Source organism: Corvus hawaiiensis, chromosome 6 (genome assembly GCF_020740725.1).
Source record: "Corvus hawaiiensis isolate bCorHaw1 chromosome 6, bCorHaw1.pri.cur, whole genome shotgun sequence".
Classification (NCBI taxonomy): Eukaryota; Metazoa; Chordata; class Aves; order Passeriformes; family Corvidae; genus Corvus; species Corvus hawaiiensis.
Genome location: NC_063218.1, coordinates 14,863,485 through 14,880,670, shown reverse-complemented (window position 1 = coordinate 14,880,670; position 17,186 = coordinate 14,863,485). Strand labels below are relative to the sequence as shown.

Genomic DNA, 17,186 nt, shown 5'->3' with positions numbered 1-17,186 from the left:
CTAAGCCTGGGGATAAATAAACTTTCAGGCTCAAATACGTTTTATCAGTTCCAAGTCCTTTGAGATCTTTCATATGACCATGTACATCAGTTGCAAATTTTTGCCATGTTGAGTAAGTCTCCAGAGAACAGTGATTCTAAATGGAATTTCCCACCACACTGGACCAAATCCAGAAAAGGTAATTGAAAATAAACTGTGACCTGGAACCAAACCCAGGACATTGGTTCAGATCCAGGGAATCTGGAACAGAACCCTGAGAAGGCACAGGAAAGAAGGGAAAGTAGTAATCTGAAGCTCTAATTCAGGTCCAAGTTAAATGAGGGCTTAAATTGTCTCCAATTTACATCAAAATAGGTCCAATGAAGTAAAATGAAAGCAGCTGCAAGTATAAAATTAGTGTATATTAGGAGGGAAAAGCTCAGGTTTAGCATGATTAATTATGTTCTTTAGGATTAAAAATCAATTTAAAAATCACTATTCAGCTGGAATAGATGGATACCATGAAGACCGATTACTTATGGTTAAAGTGTTCAAATTTTATTACCTGAAAAAACAAGATTATATTCCATATTAGTCCAAGTACCAGAGAGGAATTTCCATCTGCTATTTCTGCTGCATCAATGCTAACAAGCTTTACCTGTAGAAGAGATCATAAATTCAGAGCCAAATTCAAAGCAGCAAGCTATATGCAAAAAATGCACTGAGACTGCTGGATATGTCCATACCACTTCTGGCACTGACAGGCCAGCAAAAAAGCAATACTGAAATCTTGTATCAATGAAAATTTGCCCTGATCACAATCACCCTTCTCCTGGAACTCCTATCTGAAACCCCCAGCATAGTCTGCAGAACAGAAGTGGACTCAGCTCTGCATTTTTGGGACTACAAATGCATTTTCTCCATACAAAAATGGAAGAAGATGGGGCCTCCTCCAGTGGACCCCACTCATAAAAAGGAGAGTCATTTCTCATACAAAAATCTAAAATCCTAGTAAGTTCTGCTTACTTCTTTTCTCCTATGCATCTCCTTTCTCCTTCCTTATCCCACCTTACAGAGCTTGTCACAGAGTTCTAATTAAATCAGTTAGCAATGGATAGGGTTGCCTAATCCAAGCAAACTCTAGGCTTTCCCACACTGAGGTTCTTTCCAGCTGATAACACCAGGATGTTATTCTCTTAGACAACACGGACTTGGTTTTGGCAAAGGTCACAGAGGAGGGAGGAAACAAGGAAGCTGTCAGTACTGCACATGGCACCCAGACCGAGTTAAAGCCCAGCAGCCCATTTATCACTGAGAAGTCCCAGACACGGTGAATCATTCAGCAGGGCTCTACCCTGCTGGCCCAGTTCCACAGGAACGGACACTGTCGGGTTCCACCCACTGTGGTTTAATATCTAACCCTGAAGCTCTTGGCAGCCAAGGCATTTTGCCAACACTTCCATCACCACCCTTCACTAACCGGTTTGGTTAAGCTGAAAAAAGGAAAGCAAAATAACTTTTTATCTAGTGGTTTGCACAACATTTTCAGTCTTAGCAAGAAGACACCTCTAGTTGTCATATTTCAAGGATCAGATTTCTTGCTAGCTCCAAGGTATTTGGCATGGGAAAACCTTTGAGACTTAGTACATTTGAATAGCAGTTTCTCCAAAATGGGGAGCAAGTCACATTTATCATTACACTGCTCAGTGTGAGCTCTGTCCTCTTACTGCTGCTTATGTTTGTCACCCAGCCTAGCAGAGATAGTCAGCTAGAAGATACTGGCTGCTTACTCTTGAGGTAACAGGAAATCCATAGGAAAGTACTTTTTAGCACCACTGATTTAAAAAGCCACTGGCATTCAAGGTTCCTCCTGCCTGGCCTTGCTGATTGAGGACCTAGTAAGATCCTGGCAACCAGATATGCTTCAGCTGCAGCTCTGCCAAGTGCTGGTACCAACAGAGAGAAATAATCTCATCTGCAAGTGGGCCTTAGCTGGATTTGGGTAAAAAGCATCAACTGGGAAACTGTTAAGAAATATGTGAATATGTAAAATATTTCTTAGCAGTTCTACAGCAGGACGTGTAGACGTACACATTTAGGGCTAGATCAGCCCCTACTGATGGAGTTTCCATAGGGAGGCTGGAACTCCTGGAAGTTACTGGACAACTTCTTGACCTTTCACATCCTCTCCTGGGGAAAAAGGCAAAGGATGTTAAACCTCCCGCATCTACAAAGTCATAAGAGATGTGCTAAGACCTCACATCATGCTCATTTCTGCACTGGAGTTTGCAACAACTCTCCTGCATGACAACCACTGCTGCTGGAGCAGGAGCTAAGCTCAGTGCAGGGAAGCAGCACAGTGACATCAGTTGCTGTTGTAGCATCCCATATAAGGCAGGGTTTTGCACACACTGATCCCTCCTCACCCATAAAGTTTAACCTTACTGAAGTCCTTTAGAGGAAATAGCCCAATACTTGTTTTTCTGGAAGTTCTAGGTATACCATGTATATGAGTTGTTACATGGCTGGGGCTTCTCTTGACCCCATTACTCTCAACATTTTTTAAAATCAGGGAGTTTTCAACACACAGGCCACTTCTACAGGGCTTTGGAATAAACCCATCACAGGAGAGACAAAAAAAAGAATGAACCATTTCCAGCTACAGGGTCTGATCACACTTGGTCACTTACAACTGTAGGCAGTGATGCTGTGGTAGTACAACACTGGCTATGAGGGAAGTTATATCCATGTAAGGCTTTGATTCCTGGAATTATGCATTTATATCATGTTCCTGGATTTCACTTTCTCTTACCTTTGACTCATGATCAGCTGCTGCAGCAATCAGTTTACCAGATAAATACATGATTTCTAATAGTGAAAGTATTTCTGAGAAAAGAAAGTCATCTACCATCAGTGTAACTGAAGTAATGCCACTAAGACCCAGATCATAAAAATTACTTGCATTTCTTTTTATTTTCTTTTAATATTGGGTTCCTGATCCTTTAATCCCATTGAACTTTAACATATAAAATGATCAAATAATCCTTGCTTTAGACTCCGTAGGTGTTCTTGCTGTGCATTTTTATGTGGCTTTTCAGCCTTGCTGCTAAGTCACAGCCTCTTTAAGCAGTACACTCCTCTTACATACATGCAGCACATCAGATTAGCAACAACTACAACTTGCAGCATACATCAAGAGAAAATATTAAGACTAGTCTTTGAAAATACTCACATTACTGTCCTCCAAGAACTTAAGTGCTTTGGCTATGTTGTTCAAACGAAAAATGCGATGGGTCGAAGATTTGTATTCGTGCATCTAGATAAAAGAAGTGCCACACTGTTTTTAAAACAGAAATCACTCACCACATTATACAAAGCTTAAAACACTACAAGCACTGAGGCAAAATAAAGCTAAGGAAATCTATCTATGAAAAATTATTGCCATCTTTTGTGAGCAGTAAAATGCTTCAACTACACGATAGTAGCAAACCGGGTTAGCAACCAGTTTTACTGCTCTCCAGATGTTACCACTCTCTTGGACCTGCCACATTGATTATTTATGTAATCACTCCCCAAGCATGTTCAGTCACAGGATCAGATTTGCCTGAAAATTCATAGTAATAGATTTTCTTTTGTCTTGAATTAAATGAAATTATCTTAATTAGGAAGCATGAGCAATTTTAATAGCAGGCACAGGCAGGTGGGAGGCAAAAACCTTCCCTTTGGCAGAAATGAAAGATTTTGCATGCCTGTCTCCCTGCAATTCTACTTCAGCACACTGTTTTTATCCCATGTGTGCAGAAACAGCTAACAAGAAATTCGGCCAGCTGACCTTACCCCCTTCTCTGACCTCCTCCCTGACCTTCCAGAGCATAGCCTAGGGTTTACCATGATGTATCCTCCCCTTCAATTCCTTCCAAGCCTGGCCCTCAATGCAATCTGTGCGAATGCACATAGAGACACTGCTGCTTCTGCTGCAGCTCTGCCAGACTTTAAGAGTATTAAAAAATACTCTTGACTCTGAATGTGTGAGCACACATTCAGGGGCCATTCCTGCTGCAGGGGTATGCAGGTGGTCAGCCACTACAGAGCATCATCACCAGGTGCATCTGCAGTGGTGAGACAGCTGCTTCTCTTACCCAAGTGTGATAGCCACACACGGGAGAGTTCTTGATGACAAGATTGATGGAGAAAGAAAACATTAAAGTCAACTGTAACTGGGCATTTATATTTGCACTGGGTGTTCCATTTCTGGTACGTGGAACTTTACAGAGCTCTTACAAAGAAAGGAGGAGAGAAGTTTCTGATTAGTAAAGCTTTGCCCTGCTGATTTAGACCACCATATTCGTAAGACTAATGAAACCTGAGCCAGGATACCAGAATTAAACTCAGACCTACAGCAGGCATCAGAAGACCTATTGAGTGTCATAATGATCTTAGACAAAATAGAAACAGACCTTACGGATTAAAAAAATGATACAGCAAATATGTGTTTTCTTGGTAATGTGACTTGGGTAATCTCCAGATGGAATGTGTGAGCATTAAAGTATTAAAGCCTTAAAAACCCTGAGGGGTAGGAACATTAACACTGATCACACACCATTTACACCTCATTGTTATATATTTCCTTGAAATCTACATTACAGCTCAGGACACCTGCCTGTAAGGAAATGACAACAAAGTTGCTGAAATTCTTACTACTTTATGTAAGGCATGGGCCCAAATTCACCCTTATTCCTTGGATGACCGGGCACTGTTGCTTGTAAGATACTGAGCTCCTATGTGTGGAGGTTTCTCCCTGTCTGTACATACCAACTTTTGTCCTGAAAGGACTTCCAGGAGTGCCATCAGGATTTTGCCATCTTGTATATCAATAAACAAGTCTTTCACTTTCAAAGGGGGCTTGCACTGTGAAGAAAAGAAATCAGGTAATTTTTAAAGCAGTACTGTTTGATAAATCACCATGATTTCAGAGAGATGGAAGGAGACTTTTACAAGACAGAGATACAAGAAGTAAATCATAGCCTGCAGGGAGAAAGAGCTGACTGTTCTTCACATCTGTGGCAATTCTGTCCTATGAATGTTGGAGCTAAAACTGAAATTATTCAAGGACTAATTCCAGATTTCCCATAACAGAACCTAACCCTAAATACTCTGCCTAAGAAATAATCACCCAAGAGTTGGGTGCTGATCCCTCAGAGTAAGACATGTCCAGCAGAAGCAAATACCACTTTATGCCCGTGATCCAGCCAGCCACAATGTCCTTCTCATGTGAAAGGCTTCTGGTGGTTTCATTCTGTCTCCCAGCATTTTTTAAGTACTTTAAAAAGCAACTTCTTATATTGTGTCTCTCTTTTCTCAGCAAACTCCTCCAAAAAGAACCATCTCCTCCCTTCACCACGGTGTTGGTCGATGTGTGCACTTCAAGGCACACAGCCAAGTCAGCTCAGCCCTTAGGGGTATTCCCAACTGCAGCAATTACACTCTGCTCAGGTGTCACTCACTCAGGTATCCCTAAAGAGCCCAATCTTTTCATCTTTGGTTGGGAAACGCACTTCTGTTCGATTAAGCACTGCTCCTGGCAAATGGGGCCACACATTTTCATTACTGGTCTTCAATCTAGCCAAGAGTACTAAACAATGCTCCATGAAAGAAAGCAAAGTATCTTTCATTTCAAAATTAAATAACTTCTCTGAAAGACTAAAACACAAACACTTTCTATTCTTTCAGTACTTAAAGCAAGAACAAACAGAACTCAGAAATTCAGACTACTCCCAATTATCCCATGACCAGCAGAGCCAGAGCTTCTCAAAAGATGACCCAAGTGGGATCACACCAAAAGTTTCTTGAAGAAGTACAAGAAGACTTCATTGCTGCCTTTAAAAAAAACAAGCCACTCTGCAAGAAGTGCTTCTTTGAGGATAAAGGCAGAAGCCACCTTTCTCAGTGCGTGTCCTCAGGGAATCACCCATAATTAGAGACAGCTTTGGTGAAGGTCTCATTGTTTACATGGTTATGTTTATTATGCCACTTCCAGGAAAAACATTAATATAGCAGAAGGCTTTTGGTCATTCTCCAGAAAAGCATTTTTATTTGTTGAATCAGAGAGGAAAAAAATTTGTATGCACCCCAGAGAAAGCTGACCTGCCCACAAAGGTTCTAAGACTTCATATGCCTGGCACAGCAGAATTAACAGCACCCTACAGCCTTTTTCATGATATAATTCCTTCCGTAAATCAAAGACCTTCTTTACAGTCACATATTTGACAGCCCTTTCTGACAAGTTCCAAAACTGCAGTTAGTTCAAAGCCCTAGAGCCTGATTCATGCAGGCATCATGTAACACTGTCTTCATTCTGAGAGGCCTTTGGGAGCAATTGCTAGTCAAAACGTTTCCAACTAGCCTTATTCTGATTTTCCAGTGAGATTTAAGAGGATCCCTTTATGCCTTCAAAAACACTCACTGCAGAGTAGTGGACTTAAGCAACGATAGATGTGATGCCTTTCTTCTAAAACCCCTTTACTTTACTGTGTCTGAAATGCAATCACTTCTCAAGAACTACAGGAGCTAAACTGAGAGTGAGCCCAAACCTAGTCCCAATCTGTACTTTTTGAAATTTAGCCACACATACTAAGGCATTGTGAAGATTAAGCACCAGTCCAAGTTAGGGCTTCATCTAGATCAGGAAGCTGGTCTCATTCCTTGATCCTGCACTAAGCATTGCTGTCTCAGTAATATTAGGATTTTTCTTCTGCTCTTTTCAACCTCAACAGCAAGAAAAATGTTCTCTGCCTGACACACTACTCAGGAGAGGTAGTCCTTATCTACTATCGATAAGAACAGTAAATTAGGTTTAAAAGCTATATTATGGTGTCATTAAGAAACAATTGCAACTTAAAGATATGATGTCCAAACATTAGTTCTCTGATGTAAGTGTATATGTGAAGATCCCATCATATTGCCCCCCATAACATGTCTGACAAGAAATTACTGTCTTCCATCTTCAAATCTGGGATGAAGACAAGTTCTGAAGAACACCTGTCTTTGGCCTTGATTCCTCAGATGCTCAAACTTCCAGTCCAGGGAAGAACACAGACATCGTCACCTCAGAACCTCAACCTATTTGATTTTATGTGGGTGCATTCTGTGGGAATATTCTACCCTTATGGTAACAGTCAGTAGCATTAAAGATTTAAATGGACCTGAGATGATAAATGCTGGTCAAGCATTCATTGTGCCCGAAAACAAATTTTAATTAATCCAGAAACAGGCTTTGAGCTTCCCCTCATTCTCCTCCAAATGTCCCTATGCACAGAAGTCAACTTTGTTTCCAAATTTTAACTGCTTGAAAGGGAGTTAACTGCAATGTGTCTATGGCTATGTCCTTGTATCCCAATATCAAGATTGTTTGTCAGTCTTACCTTTCCCAAATGCAGGTTTATCCATCTGGTAAAGGTCCTCTTCTGTACATTTTCGCGTTCGACTACAAATATCAAAAACAAAAAACAGCATTTAAGCTTCCAGAAGAGGGAGAGCTGGTAGGAAATTTCAGAAACTGTTGCACGAAATAATTAGAATTCATGAGAACTCAGTGAATAAGACAAATACATTCTAAATCAGGAGATACAAGGTTGAATTTCAATGTTTTATTCAGTTTCTTTGCCCAGACATGAGCTATATATTTGTAGATGCATTTTAAAGGCAGGAGGAAGGAATTTCTCTTAGTTTTGAAGTCTTCAGTGTTCAGCTTCTGAGAGGTGAGCATTTATGTGCTGTGCACAGCTCTCCACTGTTGTCACCCTGTGAGCAGGCAGCTTGACCCTTTTATGTCAATTTAGAGGATTGTTGCTCTGACACCCTCTTGCAAATTGGGCTGGTGTGGATTCCAGTCTACTTACTTGCATGCACAAGGAAACAGGACCAACACAACAATTTTGTCTTCATATTTATAAATGAATGGAAAAGCTTCATGAAATCCCATCTTCCCAGTCTCCTAACTAGTGCATTTAAAATCAGAATTCCAAGTCCCTAGACTGAAGAATCATTTTATTTATATTGCAATAAGTCTAGGAGTGCTTGTTCTTTGCCAGAAGTGCTGTGCACTAGGTGCTGTACAAACAGCTCGTGGGCCAGCTGAAGAGTTTTTAATCACATCTGCCATTTCCTGAATCCATTTCCATAGTGAACTACGGCAAGAGTGTAAGGGGAATCATATTACTGACCAGCTTTCATTTACCTTCTAATATAAAAAAGTAAACCATATATTTAATATAAACCAAGTAGACTGTCAAAGTAATATTTCACTTTAAAGACAATTATTCTCAAGTGGTTCTCAAGTTTCACTTGAATTAAGGAAATCTGGCAATTTATGAACAGAACCCATTAAAACTAGTTATATGCTGTATTTCAATTTACTCATAGAGCGTATCAAATATATTTTAAAACCATTTTGTTTCTTCAGCCCTACAAAAACAGCTAACCTATCTACTGGGAAATCACATTCTGTAAAAGTCTGGGTTGTTTTCATTGGTCAGACTGATTATAGGCCAAGCAGTAGCTTCCGTAAATCAAATTTTAATATTGTTCTTTTTGATCATTTTAACCAAAGGGTCAGCAGCCTCCAATTACATGTATAATTGTTTTCCTTATTTTGATGCATTGGAATAGAGCTTTTCAGCATGAAGTACATCTGTCACTGATGGCCATTCAGGCCTTTTAAGTCATCTTATTCCATAAAACCTGATTTTCTCCAAGATTGGTTAAAAAAAGTCATTACCCTTTAAGTGCTTTAGAAAACATAGAAAATGCCAAACTAATTATTGCTGTTGGCTTTTCTTTTAAAATGTCTTAGAAGAATGTGCAAAGATTTGAAACAGCTCTCTACAAATGAAACTGTAAATTATATTAGGATTCCAGAGTATCTGTAAAACACCCACAGCATTTACCACCTACAAATCCCAAAGTACAATAAACTGAGAGATGTGTCACATATTTCTTGGGCTTTGCTTCCTTCAGCACCTCAGCCCAGAACTGGCTTTCCATGCGCTCACTCCCACAGCCACGGCTGAGCAGCACAAGTGCTGTGTGTCACCCAGGGTGTAACTTCCACAATCGAGCTGTTAAAATTAACCTTTGACAGTGGGTGGAGGTTAAGCCAGAATCATTCCCAGATATACTTCTTTCTGTTCAAATACAGGTGCTGGTGCAAAGGGGAAGGCAGAACAGGCACAGGAGCTAGCAGCAGGTAACAGGGCCACCTATTAAACTTGTCTGAAATGCTCAGGAATGCTTCAGTGGGCACCAGTGCCAGGCTTCAGAAAAGAAAAAGGAGACCTTATCCAATGGGCTGGATATACAGACTTGCAATGTCAACTAAAATCAAAAAGGAAACACAGAAAGTTCACAGAAGCAAATTTAATGTTTTCTGGTATCATCAGAGGCTTGGTTTCTTGTCATATTTTTCACTAGTCACTCTGGCAACCTTCACTTTCAGTGTAAATAAGGATGCAAAAGAGAGCTGTGTTTACTTACAGATCATCCATAAAACTGAGCACATGCTGGCTCCTAATTTTGCTGCAGAAATTCTGCCATGATGCAAATTAGGAGCTGCACATATGCCTCAAAGGATGGGTGAGCTGGTATTACTGCTTCGGGAAGCTCACACACCAAACATAAAAAAAGGCGCATTCAGGAAAGCACTTGCATACATAGACAGTTTTCTGAGATGAATCTGTCTCTACGGCAAACAGCTGCTTTCCAGGAAGAGTGATGACCCCAGAATAGGCACTATTTGATTCTATAAAATTCTAAAGCAACAGTAACTGGAAGGGGAAGAGGAAAGGAGAGGAAATGTGTTTATAAAATCCCTAAGGCAGACAAACCCCTAATGCAGTCCATATGCTCGATGGCAGAGTTAACGTGAAAAGTTCAGCACAGGTATTTACTGATGTGTGCCTTTAACTGCTGTTCTGCTCCGACCTTGTGGACCTCCCAGTTTCAGTATAGCCCCTCTTCTCCAGAATCTTTTCATTTAAGACGATTGTAGAGACTCTATAAACTTTATGCAGTTTCTATAAATTAAATCAAATCTTTTTTTCTCCTTCACACCTACTATTATATAAAAGTGAAGAAAATCATTCAAGTCCAAAGTTCCTATGCTTACGTATATAGTTTACTAAAACTGCACTGTGTTTACTGGGCAGCTAGAGAGCAATAACACTATTATAAAATAATAATTACACCCACCATATGGCTGGCCTGCACACAAATCCTACAGTGGAAAAGAAGGATGCCTGCTGTGAGGGTTGAATTGAAAGATGTAATGCTGGAAGGTAGTAAAAAGTCAGGAATTGCCTTTTTGATTCAGCTCAGCTCAGACCTTGACATAAGAGAAAAATTATAGAGACAAATTCTGACCACACACAGAAGCTGGGTCTTCTGCACTCTTCCAGTAAGTCCACCTACAACATGCTTTCACAGGAGGGTGTAAGAGGCACAGCATTTTTATCAAAGTGCATGGGTATCAAAGTGCATGGGCTCTGACAGGCATCAACTGCAATAGTTTAGAGGGAAAGAAGGCACTGGAGAAGGAGAATGTGTACTGTTAGGATGAGGAGCCTATTGTATAACCCACACAGTTCTCTGCCCCACAACTGTGTCCTAGAGGACAGCAGAATTTGTCAGAATTTGGCTCAGCCCCAGTAACTGCACCCTAGTCAGTATTCAATATTCACAAAAATATACTGCTTTGTAAAATCTTATGGCAAAGGCAACTAATTCCTTAAAGAGTAAAATTAAGATAGTTCAAAAACCACTTAGGCAAAATTCAAAGTTAAACTGCTAATGCACAAGGGAGCTCAGCTGCTTTCCTGTGTGGCACTATTTCCTTCCCCACCAGTCTAGAAACTCCTCCGGCATTTACTAATGCCATTTCTCCCCCTCTCAAATCTCCTCAAAGGTCACCACTGTTTGCATCACTTGCAGGAAGCTGATCCCTAAGAGCCTCTACGTTCAACAGCAAATTTGAGATAGCAAATATTGATTTGCTTTTAAATACTATTTATTCTGTTGTTGTAGAACCAGTTATGAATAATCCTCTGAGGCACACCACCATGGGGCTGGGCACTTCAAGGAACTATGAAATATGGAAGCTGATTTGAGTAGAACACTTGTCAGTGTGTAATTACATAGCTTGAGGAAACTGCTTGATTTGCATGTATGGATATTACTCCCAAAACAAAGCAGAAGGTGACTTAAACTTGCTTCCAAACCTATTAGCATTTCATCTAGGATACATCATCAAGTGATGTTAAAACCTTCACAACAGGCCAATCTGGCCTGTAGATCCACTTACAACTTACCTTCTGGACATCTTGCCAAGTTCCAGTTTTGTAATAAGCACAAAATCCAGCTTCCTTGTTTCTACCACAAGCTCAGCCTCTCTATAGATATGCTTGCTATTAACTAGAAGCAAGTCTTCAAGATGGAAAGCTGGTGTTGGCCACCTAACTGTGATAGAGGGTGCTTTAACCACCCTTGGCTTCAGAGACAATAAGTTGCCAGGATAATCGCCCCATATTCACTTCGTAAGTACCCAGTGACCACCACAGAACCAGTTCATAATGTGCACAGCTCTGGATGTATCCCAACATTTACCAAAGTCTTTGATCTGGAGAAAATGACACTTCTTATTACACAACAAAAACATATGGGAAAATGTATGGTAATTAAATACTACAGCCTAACTCTAAAGTGCAACATGATTCAGACAACCAAGGTCTTGCGAAATGCAAATTCCTTTCCTTCTGCCTTCCTCACCCCCAAGCTCCCATTCACAGAGCTAAGCAATCAATCGGTCTCTAATGAACACATATTGAACAATCCACTTTTGAACTCCAGGGCACTAAACAAAATGAGAACTGGAATTTTAAACTGGGCTTCCTGGTGTTCCTGCACTGTGGCGCAGCCTAGGTATTTCTGATTACCAGGCATCATACTAACAAATCTGAATACTCCTTTCTCTGCAAACAGTGTTCACAAAGGAAGCCTGACTGACATCTTAAAACTTGGATTTTACCTAAAATTGCTCATTTGAGATGATGATAGATGCAAGCAGTTGCCTACAGGCAAATAAAGACCATTAGTTACAGTACATGGTCAGGCACATACAGGATGTTGATGACAGATACCGGATACTGACAACCCTAAGGAAGCTTGGATCCTTGTCTGGGAGACCTTCTACTGTTCAAACACGATAGGTGGGACAAAGTTCAGGTGCACAGCCCAAGGACAGAGCACATGCAAGCAACATGTCTGACATGGGAAGGATGATTAAAGGTGTACTGTAACAGAAGTAAAAAAGGAGTGAGCAAGGGAGACTGGGTGCAGGGTGCAACTGACAGCAAAAGAACTGGAGAGTTTAAGATAAAATGTGTAAAGTAGGGCAGGGAAAAGTGCAATTAAATTTTGTACTTTTGTCTCATCTCAACACAGAGTTACATTAAACACATTGAACTATGAATGCTCAGAGACATAATCTCTATTATATATTTTCACAAGAGAAAGAAAAAATAGTTCACAACATTCCTCTCATGTATATGGTGCAGTCCAGCAACACTGCTCTGTGAGCACTCAGTACTTGCACATAAAAATCTCCATATTTGTAGGAGTGTGAATTTTAAAGGCTTAATCAAAATATAAGGAATAATTTTAGCCAAATTGCCCACAAAATTAATTTTATAAGCTTATGAATTCCTGCAAATTCTCTATTTTCCTTATGCTTAAGAAGCCCCCAAACAGCTTAGAAGATTAATATAAATTTTCTGTTTGATCTATACAGGGGTTGAAGGCTTTGTTGTGTACCATATGCCAATTTGATGTAATCTGGAGCACATGAAATATTAAATCTTAAAAACTCTGGTTTTCTAAAGGAAACATTAACTACACTATATAACATGAGTATGCTCTCAAGTTACCTCTTATAAACAGGGCCTCTAAGCCCTCCAGATGAAGTTGTTAAGTTAATTGTTTGTTGAAACTGACCCATTTATTAGGGTCCTTATTAAATTTCTATGGCAGGTGTTGAAAGCTTGAGGCTTTTTCATTCCATCAAAGTTGCAGAGTCCAAGTCTTATTGGTTCAAAATTCTTTAAAACTCAGGTTGGTGCTGCAGAACACGTTGTAAGATCCCAAGCGTTACGTTTTCATTAGCTGCAGCTAAACATGTTTCTTTTGGACTTTAGTGTCTGGTTATAGCAAAATATTTACTGCTGCAATTGGTATATTAAGATTACATGCACCAGACAAATATTACAGGATGAATATGAGATTTCTAAAAAACTCTTAGTGCTTCAATCCTCATAATGTCTGAGACAGATGTTTCTCTTACCAAAGAATTAGATGAATTTACTTGTAAATTCTACTGGGCTTTGGAAGAGAAATCCTACATAAAATATTACTATTAGAGCTGATCAAAATAGCTTCCAATAAGAGGGATTTATATTTTCCCTTGAAAACTAATTTAGTTGTGGCAGATGGTAAAGATTCCCCTCCATGTACCCTTCAATCACAAAGCAAACATCTTTGTTCGCACGACTCTTTATAGACATGGGAAATGTTATTGAACAGATTAACAAAATTTCTCATTTACATACCAGGAATGTTATGAAACAAAATCTGACAAGGTTAAAAAAGAGAAATACAATCCTGTTCTGAACACAGAATGAAACAGACATCACTGTTTACTGTGAACATTGCTGGACCCAAATAAAGTGTTAATTAGGTTAAATTCAATGGGTTTGAAATTGATCTAACAAGTGACTTAAGTGTTGATCCAGCAAGGGATTTTCAGGCTGTGCAGAGTACCTCTTGTGGTTTATTACACACTGTTCAAGGATCATAATATCTCCTTCTGTCTATGAAAAGAAACAGGATTTACTGTTACCAGAAATTGCCATTAGGAGAAACGCAACAACAACCAATACTGTTGCGGTTCAAGAGCTGTTCCTCATGCAGCTCATGATGTTCCAGTCCTGTTTGCTGCACTAGTACAGGTTTCTCCAAATGGTTCACCTCCTGCGACTGCTGATGTTTCCTGAAGGGACTGTGGTCCCCAGCTCTGCAGTGGGCAAAATATCCCATCCCTGTCATTGCTGGCATACTGAACTCCACTTGAAAGCACAATGCTTAACTTCAATTTCAACCTTTTGCACCTTGTCTACCTACTTGAGTATAGCCGGTCCAATTCTCTGCACTCTGCACACTCAAAAATAAAATCAGGAGCATCCTTCTGAAACTAACAAAATCATAGTTGCCACATTCAGCCAGGTTCCAGTTAGTCCTATCTTATCAGTCAGAGAAATGGCTCTTGAATCAAGTTCACATTGACATGGTTTTACTAGCACAGTTTTTTCCTCCCACATGGAGAAGAATGTCCCACAGCCATATCAGTATCTGCACCAGTATCTATGTATCACTTCTAAGTGGTTTCTGGCAAGATGTCCATTCTCATCCTGTGGCATCTAAAATGAAAAATACATCAGAAACCATCCTACATCCCGCAAATAAGGGCTAGTCACAGAGTCCAGTCCATTCCATCTCCACTTTGCATTTACCTTTACTTGTTACAGCAAACATAGAAAGCTTAAACTGTGAAGCATTCCTTATTCTTCACATTTTTTCATTTCCAGAGAGGAAAAAAACTCCTTTTGGCTGGTTAACTTTGTTGAGACATCACAATCTGAAATGCAGTGAGATATTCTGCTATACATCAGATCTGACAACAGTGCTAAAGCCTGAATAATTTGAGATGAGCAAAGAAGCCAAACAAAACCCACGTTATATGTCAGGGTTATTTCTTGACATTCAGAATCAGATGAGAACTAGCACGTGCCCAGAGTCCCACTGTTTCCTATATTTGTCAGTTAATAGGGTGGTGGTTAACTGTACTTTTATGTATTTGAAACCATTGTAATTGAATTTGCGAGTAGAATGAAGAAAATGCAGGCGCAGGGGACCAGCAACACATCCACTTTCCACAGAAGAGTCCCAGGCAGTTTCCTGGGCTTCTTTAGACAAACCAGTCTCTAACACAAAATTTGAACTTTCGCTAGTATTAACCAGGATCTTTAAACCACCACAGGATGGTACAGAAAGGCTGAGAAGACAACTGCCAGAGGCATATAATCTTCTTTGGAATTTGCCTTTACCCGTGGGAAACTTAGAAGACAGTTGTTTCATTTTCTCAAATCAGGTAAGGAAAGGCAACAACAAATGTGTCACAGAACTACCTTGCAGAAGCCCTGAAATCACAAGGGTGGGGTGCTGATGGCTTCTGGATTTCTCTTTTCTGCTTCCCCCACTATCCCCAAACGCCTTGAGATTACCCAGCCAGTACATTATTCAAACCAAGGAATGCTTATGAAGCCTTCTGGACACCATAGCACTAGAAGAGGTTCAGAAGTAAAACTTAATTATATGTGTGTAGTACTGCAAGAGCAGCAATAAAAGCCAGAAAGAGTAACCCAGTTCAGGGACCACCAAAACCTACTGGTGTGCTCAGGAAATGGAGCAGCCACGGATGGGTCTCCCAGGCGAGAAATACACAGAATCCAGAGTCACACTGCCTTTTGCCCCTCTCCCACTTATTCATCCTTTTAATGTCTCTTATCAAAGCCAATAAGAGCACAGAAGAAATAGAGTGAGTATCATGGTAATCAGGTGAATATTAGAAACATGCAGAGATACATGCAACTCTAAGAGCAAAAGATTGAAGAGATTTACGGAGATTAATATTAACTAGAAAAAAATCCTCTGGCTTTGGAGGAATAAGCAGATGCTTTGTTCATTGTGGGCCAGACACATGATCTGAAGTAGAGGGTACAAGACTCTTTTGGAGGGACAGAGAGGAAAACAAAACCAAAAGCAACATAAGAGGCAGGAGCTACACTATATAAGGTGCTGTATTGCAGGGCAGAGCAACCACCATTCAAAAATGGATGAAGGCAGACTGTAGGCTGCCACAGTTAGATTAAAATGGATAAAAAGCTGAACCACAGTAGAAATCCTTCTTAAGATGCATTTTACAAAATGCAACAGCCTAGCAGTGATCAGTGCATGCTCCTGAGGAGTTGCCATTTGATGTAAATGACCTGTTGGGAGGTATTCCAGGAGGCTTCAAGAGAGATACTCCTTCTTTTCTATGAAAGGGTGGCTGCCACAGAAGAAATTATGGGCAGACCAAGGATGGCAAAATTCTGAGCGTTCAGTGAAGTCAATCATGCAGTCTCCCCCACAAGACCCCAAGCCTGGCCCCTCTAGCACTAACACAGGCTTTGTGGGCAGCACAGCAGAAAGCCTGGTCCCCTCTGCACCCAGGTGAACACTGCTTTAGCACAGGGAACTGTGAGCTGCAAGTCCTGGGCATTATTCTGGGTGATGCTATCCAGCTACCAAAACTGAGCAGAGAAATTATTTTTCTGAGATCAGTAGCAGTCTTTCTTTTGCTCTAGCAGGCTTTAAGACCAGGTTATAATGTATGAAGGTAGTTCAGAAATAGTATTGGCACAGCTTACCAACTAGTCAAAGCTAGAAAGTATCAGACAAAATCTTGGACTGGGTTTGGAGTAAGGCCTGCAGTAACACTCAGAATCCCAGTTTTTCCTGAGTCTCCCAGAATGCAGAAATGCAGCCCTCAAGTGACTGACTGATGCTCTTGATGGAGCTCCACATTTTTAGCTATATGCCTGAAGGCAGGTTTCAACAAATCTGCCAGGATGAAAATCCAAGGAAGAGCAATGTGTATATGAACTCTCTTGTTCTGAGGATCCAACAGTAAAACAGTACCATTTTAGGGCATTAAACCAGTGAGCTGTAGACACTTCATGCATCTTCAACACCGACACTGACATGCCTCCTCCCTTTGTTATTAAATAGTTCACCTGTAGCTTCCAGGACAACTATCACCTCTCTACCTCGCTATTTTTTGCAACTCTTTTTCCAAATTTCAAATGAGAACATGGCAGGAACCATGAAAATTCACACTCTGTCCTTCATAGCCAACATGGAACATCCACTCAAAAGGAAAGGCAAACATAAAAGGATTTGGATTTAAGTGCCAAGCAAATATTTGTGTTGTTTATGGCCATTTCCAGAAACAAAATTTATCAGAGAGACATTCCTCATGTACAATATTACCCATAGCAAGAAAA

The 17,186-nt window shown here is 40.3% G+C and overlaps 1 protein-coding gene across 2 annotated transcripts in view; it reads right to left on the bottom strand.

Moving 5' to 3' along the window:
- The window catches only part of CLMN (calmin), a 75,939-nt gene that overhangs the window by 18,411 nt on the left and 40,342 nt on the right, over positions 1-17,186 (bottom strand). For both annotated transcript variants that reach the window (XM_048307524.1, XM_048307523.1), the window contains exons 2-5: positions 7,401-7,462; positions 4,792-4,887; positions 3,212-3,295; positions 545-637 (exon numbers count right to left, since the gene is read on the bottom strand). In XM_048307524.1, the coding sequence (XP_048163481.1) occupies positions 545-637; positions 3,212-3,295; positions 4,792-4,887; positions 7,401-7,462 (335 nt within the window). The remainder of the gene's footprint in view (positions 1-544; positions 638-3,211; positions 3,296-4,791; positions 4,888-7,400; positions 7,463-17,186) is intronic.